Genomic DNA, 18,495 nt, shown 5'->3' with positions numbered 1-18,495 from the left:
CCCACACATATACAACAAAATTTTTTTTGACTAAGACACCAAGTGACTTCAATGGGAAAGCAAAGTCTTTTTGAAACGGTGCTGGAACAATCGAATGTCTATACAGGGGGAAAAAGAACCCTGACTCTATGTCACTTCATACACAAAAGCAAATTTAGGGTGGGTCATAGAAATAAACATAAAGCCCAGAACATACAGCTTCTACAAGAATACTTAGAATATCTTTGCCAAAGGGGTAGGCAACGATTTCTTAAATAAGATATGAGCACAAGCCATTTCTTAAAATTGTCAAGTTAGTAGAGACAGGTGTTCTTTTTGGTGTTTGCTGTTGCCATAGCATTGACTCATGAACTGTAAGGTAGTTTACTGAGTTTAAACAGATTCCACCTTTTGTAAAATGAAAACCATAAAATAGCCAACCTGGGCTTCCCCAAAATCTAACTTTCTGTTCATCAAAGACACTATTTAGAAAATGAATAGACAAGCTATAGGTTGGGCAAAAAACTATGCACCATGCATATACCTGACAAAGGACTCATATCTTGACTATATAAAGAACTCCTATAAGTCAACAGTAAGTATTACCTGATAAATGGGCAAAGTACTAATCAAACACTGCATGAGACAAGATATGCAAATATCTGGTAAGCCTGTTACAAGTCTTCAGTCACTGGCAAATGCAAATGAAACCACAATAAAGTACCATTCCATACCGTCTAGAATGGCTAAAATGGAAAAGGCTGACAACATCCAAGTGCAAGAACATAGCAAGTGCATAGAACAGCAGCAGCTTTCAAACATTGCTGGCAGGGGTGCGGCTTAGCACAAGAGCTTGGGAGAGCTCTTTGACGATTTCTTATTAGAGCTAAATATATGTCAACCCTGAAACCCACAGATTTTGCCCCCAGGTATTTTCCCAAGAGGAATGAAAATGTATATCCACAAAAGACTTGTATAAGAGTGTTCACAGCAGCCTTCTTCACAATAATCGCAAACTGGAAACAACCCCAACAACCATCAACGGAAAAACCAGATAAACACATTGTGGTATATTCGTTCAGTGGAATACTAAGCAATCAAACAACAAAGCAGCGATGCCTGTGAAGTTCACCGAGGGAACAAGGTGGGACGCAGAGGGATACTCATGTACGATTCCCTTCGTATGAAGTCCAACAACAGGCAAAATGAATCTCTAGAGATAGAAATCAGAAAGTGGTTGCCGAAGAGGAGAAAGACTTTTTAAAATTCTTTAAAAAAAGCTTATTTCTTTATTTTGAGAGAGAGAGAGAGGCAGAGAAAGAGGGAGAAAGGGAGAATCCTAAGCAGGCTTCACATTGAAGCGTGGAGGCTGACGCCTCAGGACTCGATCTCACAAACCCGTGAGATCATGACCTGAGCTGAAATCAAGAGTCAGATGCTTAACCGATGGAGCCATCCAGAAACCTTTTTTTTTTTTTTTTTTTTTTAAGGAAAAGTGAAGAATGAGAGTGACTGCCAATGGGAATGGTGTTTTGGGGAAGGGGGTGACAAAAATGTCCTAAAATTAGGTAGCGGGGATGGTTTCAAAACTCCGTGAGTACATTAAAAACTTCTAAATCGTGCACTTTAAGGGGTGAATTTTGGGGTGCCTAGGTGGGTCAGTTGGTTAAGCGTCTGATTCTTGGCTTCGGCTCAGGTCATTATCTCATGGTTCATCAGTTCAAGCCCAGCATGGGGCTCTGTGCTGACAGTGCAGAGCCTGCTTGGGATTTTCTCTCTCTCTCCCTCTCTGCCCCTCCCCTCCTCGTTCTCTCTCTCTCAAAATATATAAATAAACTTTAAATTTTTTTTTCAACGTTTTTTTTTTTTTAAATTTATTTTTGGGACAGAGAGAGACAGAGCATGAACGGGGGAGGGGCAGAGAGAGAGGGAGACACAGAATCGGAAACAGGCTCCAGGCTCTGAGCCATCAGCCCAGAGCCTGACGCGGGGCTCGAACTCACGGACCGCGAGATCGTGACCTGGCTGAAGTCGGACGGTTAACCGACTGTGCCACCCAGGCGCCCCTAAATAAACTTTTAAAAAAGGTGAATTTCAAGCTGATATTATATATTTAACATATAATATATCATATATAATATATTTATATTTATGTACAATAACATATAATATATATTATATTATATATGATAATATATATTATTGTGTATACATATACAACTATGATAGGACTTCTATTACGGACTCCATTCGGGGCCTAGGTACTAAATCATAATATCTGGAAGTGGAGGAGAAAAAAAAGAAATGAAGAAAGAAGTAAAAATAGCTAAGAGGAAGAAACAGATATTGAAGATAAGCTATGGAGATCCAACATACAAATAATAGGAGTCCCTGAAGAAGAAAGGCAAAGACAGAGAACAAAAATATTCTAAAAACCGGGATTCAAGACAAGTGCCTAAAATTTAAAAAAACGATGCCTAAAATTAAAAAAATATATATTTAAAACTACATATTGAAAAAGTATATCATATAACTGATCATAGTGACCCAGACTGATCAACATCAAGACACATCTAGACAAATTACTGAACTCAAGAGACAGAAAAGAAATCTTTCGGGCATCTAGGTTAAAAAGGTAAGTGATTTACGATGGGAAAAAATAGACGATCAGACCTTTCAACACCAACACTCAACATTCCATGCCAGAAGGCACCTGGGATATTTGAATGCTTTCCTTCTCTGTATCCTTGAGAATCAGGATTTTTTTTTTTAATGTTAATTTTTGAAAGAGAGAGAGGCAGACCGACAGATAGACAGAGGATCAGAAGTGGGCTCCGAGCTGACAGCAGAGAGCCCGACACGGGGCTCGAACTCACAAACCGTGAGATCATGACCTGAGCCGCAGTAGGACGCTCAACCGACCGAGCCAGCCAGGCGCCCCGAGAATCAGGATTCTTGATGAAGACCAGGAGCAAAGGAGATGCTGGTGTGATACCAGAAGAGGCTGAGCAAAGCAGGACACCCAGCAAGCTATCAAAACCAGTAGGGTTGTGCCCAAAAGAGTCAGGAGCCAGACTGAAGAAGTTTCTACTGGCCAAAGAGGGGACATTTTCAACTTTGCCAAAGACAATAATCACAGAGGACTAAAATACATCAAATGTGTTGAAGTCTATGATACTGGGGATGCCTGGGGGGCTCAGTCAGTTGAGCGTCTGACTTCGGCTCAGGTCATGATCTCAAGGTTCGTGGGTTCGAGCCCCGTGTCAGGCTCTCTGCTGACAACTCAGAGTCTGGAGCCTGCTTCTGATTCTGTGATTCTGTGTCTCCCTCTCCCTCTCTGCCCTTCCCCCACTCATGCTCTCTCTCTCTCTCTCTCTCTCTCTCTCTCTGTCATAAACATTAAAAAAAAAATTTTTTTTTTAATTGGAGCCCTCCAACACTTGCTATCTGCCTTCCCTGCTCTTTCCTCCAGAGCACATTTTGCATCTAAGCTGTCACTTGCTAGTCTAGGGTTTTGTCCGTCTCCTCTCTTGGGGAAGGCAAGGGTCTCCCCAGTGCCTGAACAGTGCCTGGCACCCAGCAGCAAATGGCTGTCGAGTGAATGAGCCCGAGGGGGAGGCGGCCTCTGGCGTCCTGGGTCTGGTACGGTTCTGGCCGAAGGCCCTGCCTGCTTGTCACAGCCAAGACACTGGTACCCAGAGAGGGCAGCTCTCCTTACAGAGAGGCCCTGGATGACACTTGTCCCTAGCCAGCCCAGATGTGCCACAAGTGACACGGAGAGCCATCAAACCCGAGAATCGGAAGTCACCGGCTCCCCGCACGAGGTGTGCTCCGTAACTCCCGTCCTGAGCCCCAGGAAGGGGCACAGCTGGGCTCCCAGCCTGCGGGTGGCCGCCAGACGGGCGCCCAGGACCAGGGTTTCCTCCTGTGCAGGATGCGTGTTCTCTGCTCGTGACGTCGTTCCCCATTTTGACATAGTGACCAAACTGCTGAGTGTTTTTACGGCGTTCCCCCAAAGAGCACCCTGACTTCCAGCGATTCCCGGCCCCCACCCCACATTTGAGAGCCACGTGCTGTGGCAATGAGCTGACATTTCCTCCCGAGCTTTCCGAGACCCCTCACCATCAGGTCCTCTCTTGCTCCGCCCCGGCTCCCCATCGTTGGCTCACTTCTGCCCACCACACACGCGCCTAGCCCGCCGGCCCCCTCTGGGAATGCCCTCTCGCCTCCTCTCCCTGCGGCCAGGCCTCACCCCCTTTTCAAAGCTCGCTCTTTCTGTCCAGACTGGGCAAAGCCCTGCTTGGTGCCACGCTCCGGCCCAGCCCTTGCAGGGATCCGAGTCCCCGCAGAGATAGAGACGGGGTGATAGATTCTGCCTCTAATCATCACAGCACAGACGCACGGAGGGCTACAGGTGGGTGCCGGGCCATAGGAAGTCACTTAGGCCTCACAAGAATCCTGCCAGCAGTTTTTACGGTCGTTTTCGTTTCACACACAGATAAGCCCAAGTGCAGAGAGTCTTGTCCAAGGTCACGAGCCAATGATGGGTGGCGCTGGGCTTTGAACCCAGGTGCTCCGGCTACAGAGCTCGCTTTCTTAACCACCATGTGCTAAGAACGGATAGAAGCAGCGTTGGGAGTCCAGAGGGGGAAGTGATGAACGCGCCCAGGGGTCAAGGGAGGCTCAGGAAGGTGCCGGCCGGCAAGGGTAGGGGTGGTTCTAGGCTGACAGAACAGCATGAAGATAGCCCAGCGGTGAGGGCACCAGGCCGCGTCTGCAGAGGGCAGCTCTTCGGGGTGCTGGGCTGTGATGGGGGGGGGGCACCACGGGGAGACTGCTGGCTCAGCAGGGCCTGGAATCCCTCACCGAGAAGACTGGGTTTGGTTCTGTGGGTGGCCGGGGGTGGAAGGGCTGTCCTCATGGGCATGACAAGGTCAAGTGCCTGGCTACTCTCTTGGGGGCGTGGAGGGAGGGGCCGCGGAGCCAGGGAGGGGGCAGGGCCTGGCCGGATGCACCCGGGCAGTGGTCCTTTCTCTCCCCAGCTCCTCCACTCACTCTGGAATTTGGGGCAAGGGACTGGATCTCCGAGATTCAGTTTCCTCCTTTGTAAAATAGAGATGGAAGCCGTTCCTGCCTCCCAGGGTTGCTGGAGGCTTGCACAACATATGGCAGATAAACACGCCCAGCACAGCCTGGCGTTGGCGGGTGCCCAGAAGGGCAGTGCTCGTGTGTCACTAAGGGTCCCAGGGAGTCCTCCCTGAGAAAGGATGTGGGAGGTCGGGACCCCGGTCTTCCTTGGAACACAGCCCAGTCTCCTCCAGGCCAAGCAGCCTGATACTCACCACCACCTCCAGGTCGGAGTTCAAGTGCCGCTGGGTATCTGACATCTGCACCAGGATCTCCCCTGGAGGCAGGGGGAGCAGCAGCTTCAGTGGGGCGGCCGGCCCCGCCCACCCCTCCTCCTGCTAGAAGCTGCTACAGGGGGCTGCCAGAGGCTGGATTTGGGGACCAAAGTCCAGGGAGTTCCCAGATGGCTCTGGGAGGGTGGCAGTGCCTGTCCCAGCCCCGGAACAGCCCTGCAGGGAGTGGTGGGGAGGGGCTTGGGCTCCAAGGAGTCTGGGCCGTGGCCGCAAGGCCTGCGTCTTGGGGAGATTTCCTGGAAGGGCAAGAACATAGCGGGCACGCTCCCCGCGATCTCAGGACGGTGGGCAAGGCAGGCCTCGGGCCTGAGGGATGGCAGGAGGGAGACAGAGGGGCCTGGACGGCAGGAGGAGGCCTGGGGTGGAGGCAGGGCTAGGAGGAGAGCACCCCCAGGCCCAAGCGAGAGTGGGGGGTGTAGTGGGAGGGGGAGCGCCTCACCCAGAATCTGCGAGGTGGAGCTCTTCAAGGCCTGCTCCCCGATCTTCTGGATGGCGTTGAAGTATACCTCAGCCGCCTCGGAGAGAGCTGCGTGGGGATGGGGGATGGGTCCGGATCCAGCCCCCCCCCCCCCCCGCCCCCCGATCTCCATCCTCTAGAGACCTCTCCTGACAGGGCACGTGGAGGGGACACTGTGGGGTCTGCCACAGGCGTCCGTGACAGGGAGGGGTGTCCTGGGTGGTGCGTGAGGACAGGTGGCGTCGGCCAGGGGAGAAAGCGGGTGTGGAGTGGGGGGTGGGCTTCCCCCCCACCCCCCGCGGAGGCAGGGCCCAGGGTGGATGCACCGAGCACAGGGATCGCTGCTGAGCCGGACATCCGGGGGTTTGTCATGGGCAGGGGCGTAGGCACCTGCATGTACCCGTGTGGAAGACGTGTTCTGATGCGCAGGGTAGGGGTGGGCTGAGGTTGCTCGGCGGCGGGGGGGGGGCGGGGGGCACCACCCCCGCCCCCGCGGCGGCGGGGGGGGGGGGGGGAAGCAGGCTTTGACTCTGAGGTCCGAAAGGGCAGGGAGGGCTTGGGTGTAGCAGCGGGCTCCATGGATAGCATCAAGGCGACCTATAGCATCACTGTGTGTGTGGCTGGGGCTGTGTCGGCCACCAGGGCCTGGCTCTGCGTCTCTGGGAGCATCCTGAGGGCACTTAAGAAGTGAGCAGAGGAGGGTGTGGGGGTGTGTGGGGGAGGGTGGTGGACAGGAGTGTGTAGGGCTGAGCCTGAGCTGAGTGTGTGCTGTGGGGTGCAGAGAATATGGGTGGGGACACCAGTGCACGGAGGGACCGGGTGGGTGCGGGCAGTGACGGCCGAGGGGCTGGGTGCCCTGGGCTGGGCACTTACCGTGGAAGGCCCGGAGGTAGTTGTTCCCGAGGTACACCAGGTTCTCCAGGGCAGGGTTAAACTGCTCCATGATACTCTGGAGCCGGAGGGCAAGGGGTGATGGGGGATAGATTGGAAGAGGAAGAAACGTTGATGGGCAGGGAGGCAAGTCACTGGGCCTCAGAAGCAGGGCACCCCCGGACCCAGAGAGAAGCCCGACCCTAGGGGAACCCATCTAGAAATGCAGAGTCACCCAGGATCCTGACTCTGCTGCAGGGGCCTTGGAGGCCATCTCTTGGGCTCACACGCCTGCCCTGGCAGGAACTTGTTCCCAGGACAATGCGCCTGGAAGGTTCTCCTCCTCCCACTGGGTTGAAGGCTGTGGTCCATTGTGGGCCCCCAGCTGGGTGTGGCTCAACCCTGCCCTGGGTCCAGGCCCCGCTGGGCTGAACACACAGGCGGCCGACAGTCACCTCAGAGGCAAGGGCAGATCTTGCCCTTCCCAAAGAAGAGCCCCTCGGGAGCAAGGCTGTGGCTGGGTCATAGGCCACCTCAGGCCATGGCTGGCAGGAGAGTACCCTCCATGGTGGAAAGGACGCTGGGCATGGACTTAAGACTTGGGTCTTGGTTCAAATCCCAGCAGCCTCTTTGGGATCTCTGGTGACCTTGAACAAGCTGTTTAACCCTGCTGGCCTCGGTTTTCTCATCTATCATTTGGGGTGATTATTTTCTATCCTACAGGCAGGGTGCCATGAGGCTTATCTGTGAAAGGGTCTTGTACACAGTAGGTGCTCAATAAAAGTCTATGCAGACTACAGTAACCTCTCTGGAGTGAAGCAGAAAATTTGAGTGAGGGGTTCAGAAAGGAGAGACAGACAGAGACGGGAAGATAGAGACAGACAGAGAGGGACTCTCCAGTCGTGGGCCAGGTGGCTCTCCGGCCCCCCTATCCCACCTCTGGCCACCCTGGGTCCTCTGTCCTGCCTTGTCCGGCATCTAGGAGTGCTGTCTCAGCAGGCCTGTCGCTCCCTGGGTAACTGTGTGGACAAACCCCCGCCCTGCGAGCCTCAGGTTGGGGCTGGGGTGGGGGCCTTCGGTCTGCATGTGCCCAGACCCTGATGGCCGGTGGGCTGCGTCTGGGGAAGAGGTGAGAAGGCTGGCTGCGCCCAGGGATCCCCATGTCATGCGCACAAGCCAGACTGGTTCACAGACCACGCTGCGCCCACGCACACCCTCCACCCTCCAGCCCTGGGAACGGATGTTCGGGCCCCGGGCCCCCAGCCACACACACACGCTCACCTTGTAGATGGCCATGGTGGACCTGTAGAACTGGTCCATCTCGGGGGCCATGGAGTGGGCTTCGACCCAGGTGCTGAGCAGGAGGCTGGGGGTGCTGGCAGGGTCGGGAGCGCCGAGGGTCAGTCCCCTCCAGTGCCCACTGCTCTAAGGGAGTGAAGAATCCTGCAGAGTAGCACGGAGGTGAGGGCCTGCCGGCGGTGGCCGGGGAGGTGGCAGCTTAATTATTCACCAGCCAGGGATGTCAGAATGTGATCTGGGGCGTAACCAGACCCGGGGGGAAGGCATCCTGTGACGCGGGCAGGTTCGTGTGACCTGCCCTTCAATTATTTACCCCTGTGAGCCGTGGGCTGGTGGGCACGCGTGGATGGGCCATTCTCTTAGGTCACCTCCTCCTCCAGGCCGAGCTTTCCCCAGGCCCCGCAGGGACCCCTGGCTATGGGGGGACCCCCGCCCTCCCGCCTGCCCACATTGGGCCCTGTCCAAGTTAGAGGGGCCGGAGCTGCGGGGGTGCCCTCCCCCAGAACCCTCCCCGACAGACCCAGCCCCTGAGGCCAAACGTACCACTGGGCATCGCCGTTCTCTGGCCTCTTCTCTACCCCAAGCCGCTCACACCCGCACTTCAAGGGCTGAGGATCCCACATCTGCCAAAGCCCGCCCAGACCCTCTCATGCTGGAGAGGCGGTACCACAAGCCCCAGAGCCACACAGACCCGGGCCAGACCTTGTCCCTCCGCACTGGCCGTGTGACCGTGCCCAAGCCCCCTGCCCTTTCTGGGTCTCATCCCCTGCCTGCCCCGGCAACTGGGGCTCGTCCTCACCCCCCACCGTGGGCAAGTGGACTTAGCTGCCGCCTCTGAACACCCTCACGGCCTGATTTGGGGGGGCCTGGAGCAGAGAAGTAGTATCCCCAGGGGAGCCCGGGAAACAGCATTCATCCAAGGGGGCACAGGAAGAGGACAGTCAAGGCTGAAGGGAGCTGGTGGGTGCAGGGCCCTGGGGGACTCTGAGCACAGTGCACACAACACAGGTGGGCTTGAATCAAACCGTTTATTTCAGTTAAGGGCAGGCTCTGGATCCCCGCCCCACCCATCAACCACCTCGGGTCGGGAGGAATAACCGAAGTCACAGAAGTGACCTTTGAGAGCTGAGGGGAGCTCGCAGGGTGGGGCAGTTCCGAGGGGTGCAGGCGGCTGCATGTGTGTTGAGGGCAGAGTCGGCGGGGCTTGGGTTTCCCCTGCTGATGGGGGGGGGGGGCAAAGGCCTGTTTCCCCAAGCCCCCCACCCCAGGGAAGAGGACAGAGAGTGGAAGGGGTCTTGGCATCCCCCCTTCGCCAGGGGACCTGGGAGAACGCCTGGTGTCTGAGCTAACAGGGCTGGGGGCCCAAGCGTCAGTTGTCCTTGGCCATCAGGGAGAGGGCCCCAGTGAGGCTCTAGGATTTCTAAGCGTGGAATGACAAAAAGTGCCAGAAGGCGGGGACAGTGTGGGCAGGACTCAGGACCAGCCTCAGGCAGGAAGCCCAGTGCCCTCTGAGGCCTGGTCTGTCTGGTCTGGAGATGCAGAGCCGCCGAGGCCCAGCTCTGCCCAGTGGCGCGCTGGTTAGATGTCACCTGGCCTCTCCATCAAGGGCTGGGTGGGTGGGATGGGGTGGCGGGGGGTGCCCAGTGGCCTCACGGTGACAGCAGCAGCTGAATGAGCTTCTGGAACTGTTCTCGGTGCTCATAAATATAGACCTCAGTCTCCCACAGGGCATTAACCAGCACTGTGTCGCTGACCTCATCCAGCATGATGTCAGTCCCCAGCTGAGGGTTCAATCTGTCCGGGTCAAGGAGGAGGGGGTCACCCCACGAGGCTCGGCTTGGGTTGGGGATGAGAGCTAGGACTGGGGAGGGCTTGGGGCACGGAGTGGCCGCGTGGGGAGAGGGGACATCCACACCAAGGGCTGGGTGGGTTAGTTCACTGGGTCTGGCCAGGCTGGGACACGGGGCTGGGCCTAGGGTCAGGAGCCGAAGCTGAGGCCTCACCTGAAGTACTGGATGCCGACCATCTCACACCAGGCCCGGGCCCGGTCCACGGCCCGCCCATCCGGATCCGTGCACTGGCAAGAAGCAGTCTGTGTGAGCGTCCTACACAAGCTGTACCCACAGCGTCTGCCCAGGGACCCCCAGGTTCTAGTCTGGCTTAGCCGCTCCTCGGCAGAGTCCCCCTGCCTGGGCCGCAGTGACTGTCCCAGCTGTGTCACACAGGGGCGCGGTCTGAGGTTTTCTCAGGTGGTTCAGCAGCCCCTGACCAGGTTCAGGGGGACAGGCTTTTGTCCGTCTGATATCCTGGGCTTCCGCACGGGGCTGTGTTTGAAGGGGGGCTGTGTTTGAAAGCCCCAGGTGTAGGTGGCCACTAAGGGTCCCTGCCAGCACTGAGAATGAATCAGGAACCCCCTCCCCTGGGCTGGCTAAAGAGGTTCAATGGAGCCTCCCTGACGCCCCGGGTCCCAGGGGGCTGAGATCCAGAGGGGAGAGGACATGGGGAGGGGCCCATACTCACACAGTCCACCACCATCTTGCCCAGTTCCTTGGCCCCAAAAACAGTCTTGGCCAGTTCCCAGGGGTTGCTGGGACGGAACACGTCCACACAGGTCACGGGCACCTGTGGGGACCTCCCTGTCCCCAGAGAGACCACGATGGAGAGCTTCTTCACCTTGCCTTCCTGGCCCTGTTGGGGACAGGACAGGGGTAGTTGGAGGGGATCTGCCCACCGGCGGACCCTTCCCCAGGTGGCAGAACCAAAGCCTGTGCTGTCCTCTCTTCTGCTCCCCAACAAGCTCCGCTTCCAACATGCTGGGCAACCTTGACAAGTCTCCCCGCCGTCCAAGGTCCTCATCTGCAGTAGGAGGCGACTCAGACAGAGGATGACCCATGACCCTCCCCATCCAAATCTTTGAGCCCTTCCTCCTCCAAGGAAGCCTGCCCTGCCCGGTCTGGCCGCTAGAGGGCGCCTGCCTCTCGGACCGCCACCCCTGTTGTGTCACCCAGGGTCTGCGCCCTGGGCTTCCTGATGACCACAGTGAGAACCACAGCCGGCAAGGATATGGCACACTAGGGGTCAGGCACCGTCCTAAACATTTTACACAAAAGCACACGGACGCCTCATGACAGTCCCCATGGCGGTACCACCCATCCCCCGTGCAGTGGCTGGAGCGAAGCACAGGCAGAGCCAGCGCCCAGACCCTGAGGCCATCTGGCTCCGAGGCCTGAGCCCACGTCTCAGCACCTCTGCTGGTAACACACGGGCCTAGCCCCGCCTCTGCGCTAAGGGCTAAGGCCCACTTCTGTTCCTCTGGGTCACGGACTCTGCACGGTCTCCTCCCTAGAGGTCTCCTCCACGGGCCCTTTGCAAGCCCCCAGGTCTCCCAGCACAGGCTATCCTCCTCCTGGGCTCCTGCGTGGTCCGCTATCTCAGCACCCCAAACCCCTGGAGGGGCGTATCCTTGTTTATAGATAGCCCTGCTTACACAGGGCAAGCGCGTGTCCCCAGGCTGGGCAGGGTAGCCAGCACCACAGCAGGCATGGACCACTCTGCCTGCTGCCCACTAGCCGCCCTTCACCATTCGGTGCAGATTGGGCCTCAGAATCCCTCTGATTAGCACAGAGCTCTGGGCAGACACGGCCCATCAAGCAAGTTTGAGCGTGAGATAAAGCTGCTGCCCAGGGCACCCACGAATGAGCACGAAAATAAGTGCCATCTGGTCTCCTAGGAGTCCGTCCTTAGTAAGATTTGCTGAAACAGGGGTGGCTACGGTGGACGGTCACGTCCAGCCCCTCTGACCCACGGCGCTCTCACCTTGCGGATCATGTCCTGGTTGTACTCATGGATCTCCGTCATGGCGTCCAGCGTGGGATTGTTGGCCAGCAGCCCGCCGTCCAGGAAGCGCCCGTTGGGCCGGAAGTAGGTGGGGGCCGCCCCACTGCTCCGGGCAGCTCGCCACACCAGCTGCTCTGGGGGTGAGGGAAGAGGGTGGCCCAGTGGCACGAGGGACCGGTACAAACCCATGCAGTCCCAGGGTGCACGTGCCTGTGCGTGTGCGGGTCTGTAGGGAGAGGTGGAGAGCCTGGGGACTCTTCTGAAGCAGGACCCACAGGCCATGCTCTCTGGCCCCGCCGTCCTGGTGGAAGGCAGGGTGCAGCTGAGGACCTCCAGGGGCCTCCTCCAGCCTGAGACTGGAGAGCGCCCCGGTGCGGCCTGGCCTCAGCCGATAAAGACTCAGGGCAGTGTGAGGGATGGTGGTGGGCTGGGGGTGCCCAGCAGCAAGCCTACGACTCCCACCCACCACCCCGCGGCCTCTCGGGCCGACTGTTTCCCACGGATGCAGCCAACATGGTTTTCACCTGAGGGCTGAGTCGGAGGCTTCAGGTTAATATTCTGGCTGAAACGAGGTTCCCGTACACACTCCGGAGCCTCGTAATTCCGGAAGAGGTGAAGCTCAGCAGGCTGCCGGTCAGACAGCGTCCCCGTCAGCATCACCCTGGAGAGACACGAAGGGCAAGACGGCTGAAGTCCCTGACTTACCCACCCCTGAAAACCCACGTTGGCCGTCTGCATCCGAATCACCGAAGGCCTTATCCTTGGACCCATGGGTCCTAGTTCTGGGAGTTCATCCTAAGACATTCTCACGGACACACGCAAAGCTGTCAACAGCGGCATCGGTGGACAGAGTAAACCACTGGAAGCAGCTGAAAGGTCCACCAACGGGATGGTCCGATGCATCGCGGCTCCCCTGCTCCGTGGGGTCTGTGTCACTACAGAATGACTGAGGAAGCACTTGATGCACTGATAGGCCGTGAGCATCAAGGTTGACAGTTAAGTGCGAAAAGTAAGGGTTAGACCAGTGCGCGTCCTATGCCACCATTTATTTGAAAACAAAACCCCCAAAATTGATGTGCCTATTGGCTTGGTCAGAAGGACCCATGAGCGGAACCTAGGAGTGATGAGCTGCCTCTAGGGCAGGGGACAGCTCGGTGGCTACAGCTCACAGACAGCAGTGGGAGGAGACTTCTCACCGTGTCACCTTTGATAACCTCTTCAACGTTCCACCGTGTGAGTCTATAATCTATTAAAGACTCTTACTTGTCTCAGACAAGACAAGCATCCTTAAATAGTGCAGGGAGTGCGGACTGGCATAGCCCCCTGGGAAGCTAATGTGTACTAAGATCTTACAAATATCCTGGCTCTTTGATCTGAGAATTCCATTTTGGAAAATCTATCCCAAAGGAATAATCTGAGCTACAGTAAGAGCTTCTTGCAAAAAGCTACTGGTTGTAGTGTAATTATTACAGTAAAAAATGGCCCGGTCTGAGGCACCTGGCTGGCTCAGCCGGAGGACCGTGCAGCTTTTGATCTCAGGGTCATGAGTTCGAGCCCCATGTTGGGCATAGTGATTACTAAAAAAAAATAAATAAACTTGGGCGCCTGGGTGGCTCAGTCGGTTGAGCGTCCGACTTCGGCTCAGGTCATAATCTCACAGTCAGTGAGTTCGAGCCCCGTATCGGGCTCTGTGTTGATGGCTCGGAGCCTGGAGCCTGCTTCCGATTCTGTGTCTCCCTCTCTCTCTGCCCCTTCCCTGCTCATGCTCTGTCTCTCTCTGTCTCAAAAATAAATGAAAACATTAAGAAAAAAAATAAAAAAAAAATAAACTTAAAAAAAATAAACAGTAGCAAGAGAAGGGGTAAGTAAATGTTTTGCACCCACTCCAAATCGTGCCAGCCGACTAACAAAGAAATACGTTTGTTATGCTGTAAAAACAACCACAACAACACACAGGAAAGGGAACAAAAACTCTGCCTCTGCATAGGAAAAATATACTAGTTTTTCATTTCTGGGAATACTGTGGAAAGCTTATTTGAACAACCTCCCCACTGAACAAAAAGTGAAATGCTGGAAAAATTACTTTTAAAAATCTCCTTAGGGGTTCCTGGGTGGCTCAGTTGGCTGAGCATCTGACTTCGACTCAGGTCATGATCTTGCCGCTCCCGGGTTCAAGCCCTGCATTGGGCTGTCTGTTGTCAGCACGGAGCCCACTTTAGATCCTCTGTCCCTGCCTCTCTGTCCCTCCCCATGCTCTCTCTCTCAAAAATAAACATTAAAAAAAAAGAGTAAAAATAAAACACAGGAGACCTGACAAGACAGAAAGGAAATACCAGGGTAAGCTCTGAGGATAAGCAAAAATCCAGAGAGGTAAGTGAAGCATAGACCTAGGTTTGACCTGAGGCAGATACCAAACTCAGTACATTTGAGTTTCAGTTTTGATGGCTTCATGGGACTTGGGAGACAAAAGTCAAAGCCCAGGGCCCACCAAAATTTCAGGGTCTAATGGGAGACCCCCACATTAGGCTGGGACCCCAAAGGACTATACTCGTGGGTAGGGGTGAGCCAGAAATAAATCTGCTCCTTTCCCACCCCAGAGGCTGTGAAGAAAGTTGCTTTGGCATTGGATAAAAGAGAGAGAGAGAGAGAGAGAGAGAGAGAGAGAGAGAGAGAGAGAGAATTCCTGAAAATGTATAACCACAAGCTAACCCTCCTGCAGATTTGTGGTCTAAATTCATATCACCTCGGGGAAGTCCCCAAACTTTATGTCAAGAATTTAGTTATAGTGGCATTAGATGGTAGGGTACCTAGTACCTGGAAGAGACAACACAAAACAATCTGGAGGGAGATACTTGCATTCTAGGCCTCATAGAATCTAGTCATATTATATTTCAACACTAAGGAACACCACACAGTAAAAAAGGGAGGGGAGGACACACAATGAAATAAAACATCATAAATGAAAACCAGTATAAACCAACATAAACAGTAAAATATACCTATAAAGACTGCAGATATTTGAGTCCTTGAACACAGATTATAAAACAGCTATGCCTACAATATTTAAAGACATCAAAGGCAAGTGTGATAAAATCACCAAGGAATAGGAAACTATCAGTAATGACCCAGAAGAACTGAAGAAGAACCAAAGAGAACTTCTAGAATTAAAAAATAAAAAAGCAATAGAATTTTAAAAAATCAATGGATAGGTTAAATGGAAAATTAGATAAAGCTACAGAGAGAATTAGTGAATTGGAAAACAGGTAAGAAGAAATTGGGATGTAACACAGAGAGACAGAATGACAGAATATACAGGAGAAATTAATAGAAACAGAAGACAGAAAAGGTCTAGCACATGTTTAATTGTAGTTCCACAAGGAGAGGAGAGAGAAAATTAGGAAGAGGCAAGGGTTGAAGAGATAACAACTCAGGATTCCAGAATTGAAGAAAGGAAACAATCCAAAGATTCAAGCCTAATAAATACCATGCAGGTTAAACTGGAAGTAATTCATATCAGGCAGAAGGAAAGTGGTCACAGATGGAAGTTTGAGATGCAAGAAACACTGTAGAGCAAAGATGTAATACACACACATATGCATACACACACACACACACACATACACACACACAGAGCCAATGGTGTGCAGAAGCCAGCTCATACTGGCTTGTAAGAAACTATTGCTAAATCCCACAAGGTAGTTATTAAATGGTTGGTAACTTGAAATTGGCCATGGTGGGAGTGTTCATGCCATGGGAATTAGCCAACACTATAAATCAGGATATCTTCGCCCCCCCCTTATCTTCCCCCCCCCCGCCGAGATCTGGTTTACCAGCACACTACTGGGTAAGTCTAAAGGGTAAATCTAAATGAAAACCAACTTCAAAGGCTAATAATAATGTCTTCTGATGCTTAAAAAAAACAAGATGGAATTAAATTATTTTAAAATCCTTGATTATCTGAGGGGAGGGTAATGGTGTCAATTAAATTTAGGCTTTCATAAGTAAAGTATTCACTAACAAAAAAAGAAATGAGTTCACAAACTTGAAACTATGGGGGGGGAGGAATATAAAGATCAAAATTATTCAGCAATTCTAAAAGAAGGTAAGAAAGAGAAAAGAAATGGAGAACAAAATAGGATGGCACATATCATCCCAAATATATCAGTAATCATATAAATAAAAATGGACCAGCCATATAAACTATTAGGTTAACCACATGAACTTTCTGATAGTCAAATGAATCAACTAAATCAGACTTAACTAGTTGACTTAAATCAATATATTACTATGCATTTAAAGCCTATAAATGGACTAAATGCTCTAGATAAGAACAAAGAGTAAAAGATTACAAGTAAAAGTACAAAAGATATCTCTAAAACATAAGGATTCAAAGAAGTTTGAATTAGAGGGTGAGTACAGATCTACCACACAAATATAACCAAAGAAGGCTGATGTCACTGTATTAGTATCAGGACAAAACAGGCTTTAAGGCAAAAAGCATTCCTAGAGGTAAAGAGAGCTGCTCCATAATAATAAAAGATCCCAGTCACTAGAAAAATACACAAAAATTTAAATATACATGCACTTAATAGCATTGTGTCAAAATATTAAAAGAAAAATTGACAGCACTAAAGGGCAAAAGGGCAAGTTCCCAGAGTAGGAGATTTCAACATGTGTCTCTCAATAATCGATAAAAGAAGTGGACAAAGAATTCTTAAGGATATGGCAGATTTGGACACTTATTTCATTTTATTTTATTATTATTATTTTTTTTATTTTAGAGAGAGAGTGCACATGTGAGTGGGAAAGAGGGGCAGAGGGAGAGAGAAAGAGAATCTTTTTTTTTTAATGTTTATTTATTTTTGAGACAGAGAGAGACAGAGCATGAACAGGGGAGAGTCAGAGAAAGAGGGAGACACAGAATCCGAAGCAGGCTCCAGGCTCTGAGCTGTCAACACAGAGCCCGATGCGGGGCTCGAACTCACAGACCACAAGATCATGAGCTGAGCCGAAGTCGGACGCTCAACCGACTGAGCCACCCAGGCGCCCCAAGAGAGAGAATCTTAAACAGGCTCCATGCTCAATGTGGAGTCTGACACAGGGACTGATCCCACAACCCTGGGATCATGACCTGAGCCAAAATCAAGAGTCAGACACTCAATCGACTGAGCTACCCAGACGCCCCTGGAAATTTTCAGCAACATTTCTAGCCAATATGACTTGATCGATTTGTGCAGTACTTGGTGCCCAATGCAGAATCCATATTCTTTCAAATTAGATGTGGGACATTTATAAGAATTGACTGTACAAGTAAGTCCACAAAGCAAGTAATAACAAAAATACAACCGGAGAATTCCCTAAGTTTAGAAATTGAGAAATGTAGTTTTAAGAACAGAAGGTTAAAAATCAAGGAGTTAAAAAATAACACTGAAATAAAACCAAAGAGAGTGCAAGGAATAAAAATAAAAGCAGAAATAAATGAAACCAAAAAGCACACACAAGAGAAAACCAATAAATATCCAAGAATTGGTTTTCTGAAGGACCAGTCCAATGGAAAAGCCTGTGACAGAACTGGTAAAGACAAGAGAAGGTGTACATAATTGGGACTCAAGGTCCCATCACAGCAGATGCTGCAGACATTAAAAAGATAGTAAGAGAACATTCCAAACAACTCTAGGCCAATGAATTTGAAGATCTGATGAAATGGACATATTCCTAGAAAAACATAACCAAAACCAACTCAAGAAGACATTGAGAAATTCTACCACTAAAGAAATTAATCCCATCATCAAATATCCTCCCCGAAGCAAACTCTGGGCCTTGGTGACTTCCCTGGCAAAGTCTACCAAATACTCAAGGAAGAATTAAGTCTTTCTTAGACCAACTTCTCCAGAAAATAGAAAATGAGAAACACTCTCTCAAAACCAAAACCCAGCAGCCCCCAAATGGGAAAACACACGTCCCGCTCACTCATGAACATGGGATGCAAAATCTAAACAAAATATTATTAGCCAACGGAGCCCCCCCAGAATTCTCTCTGTCCAAGGCACCAGGCATTGAGAGCAGGATCTAGGAAAGGTACCTGTACACCCCTGCGGATAGCAGCGTTATCCACAATGCTCAAAAGATGGCCAAAAGGCCATCGACAGATGAATGGATAAACACAGTGTGGTGTATCCAGACAGCGGCGTGTTATTCGGTCTTAAAAAGGAAGGAAACTCTGACACGTGCTACAACACGGATGAAACTCCAGGATGTTATGCTCCGTGGAAGGGGTCAGCTCCAAAAGGACAAATATTGTATGGTCCCCTTACAGGAGATCCCTAGAGTCATCAAAATCATAGAGGCAGAAAGTTGAACGGCGGTTGCCACGGATTGGGGGAGAGGCCAATGGAGAGGTGTTTAACGGGAACAGAGTTTCAGTTTTGCGGGATTAAAAAGTCTGGGAGGCCAGCTGCATACCAGTGTGAGTCTGCTGGACACTTAGTCAACTGTACCTCGGACGGTTCAGATGACACGTTTTATGTTATGTATATTTTACCACAATTCAACGCTGTAAAATAAATACGCGGAATCCCTAAAAATGGGTAATTTACAGTAGCACAAAACACATGAAGTACCTGAAACAGATAC

General features: G+C 52.0%; 2 protein-coding genes across 10 annotated transcripts in view; both read right to left on the bottom strand.

Moving 5' to 3' along the window:
• BAIAP2L2 (BAR/IMD domain containing adaptor protein 2 like 2) overlaps positions 1-8,397 on the bottom strand; it is a 30,332-nt gene extending 21,935 nt beyond the window's left edge. The window contains exons 1-4 of the mRNA XM_040490858.1: positions 8,008-8,397; positions 6,730-6,805; positions 5,839-5,925; positions 5,322-5,383 (exon numbers count right to left, since the gene is read on the bottom strand). Of these exons, the coding sequence (XP_040346792.1) occupies positions 5,322-5,383; positions 5,839-5,925; positions 6,730-6,805; positions 8,008-8,058 (276 nt within the window). The 5' untranslated portion in view covers positions 8,059-8,397. The remainder of the gene's footprint in view (positions 1-5,321; positions 5,384-5,838; positions 5,926-6,729; positions 6,806-8,007) is intronic.
• A 640-nt stretch (positions 8,398-9,037) lies between these two features.
• PLA2G6 (phospholipase A2 group VI) overlaps positions 9,038-18,495 on the bottom strand; it is a 56,948-nt gene continuing 47,490 nt past the window's right edge. For 5 of the 9 annotated variants that reach the window (XM_040490851.1, XM_040490854.1, XM_040490849.1 and 2 more), the window contains 5 exons: positions 12,387-12,523; positions 11,842-11,996; positions 10,546-10,713; positions 10,029-10,102; positions 9,675-9,819 (listed from right to left, as the gene is read on the bottom strand). In XM_040490851.1, the coding sequence (XP_040346785.1) occupies positions 9,675-9,819; positions 10,029-10,102; positions 10,546-10,713; positions 11,842-11,996; positions 12,387-12,523 (679 nt within the window). Of the gene's footprint in view, positions 9,820-10,028; positions 10,103-10,145; positions 10,367-10,545; positions 10,714-11,841; positions 12,089-12,386; positions 12,524-18,495 lie in introns of those variants that run through there. The other 4 variants (XM_040490850.1, XM_040490853.1, XM_040490855.1 and 1 more) reach the window with 4 other exon arrangements.

Source organism: Herpailurus yagouaroundi, unplaced genomic scaffold, assembly GCF_014898765.1.
Source record: "Herpailurus yagouaroundi ecotype Mexico unplaced genomic scaffold, PumYag 182, whole genome shotgun sequence".
Lineage (NCBI taxonomy): Eukaryota > Metazoa > Chordata > Mammalia > Carnivora > Felidae > Herpailurus > Herpailurus yagouaroundi.
Note: the sequence above shows the minus strand (reverse complement) of the source record. Positions and strands in the feature narration are given on the sequence as shown.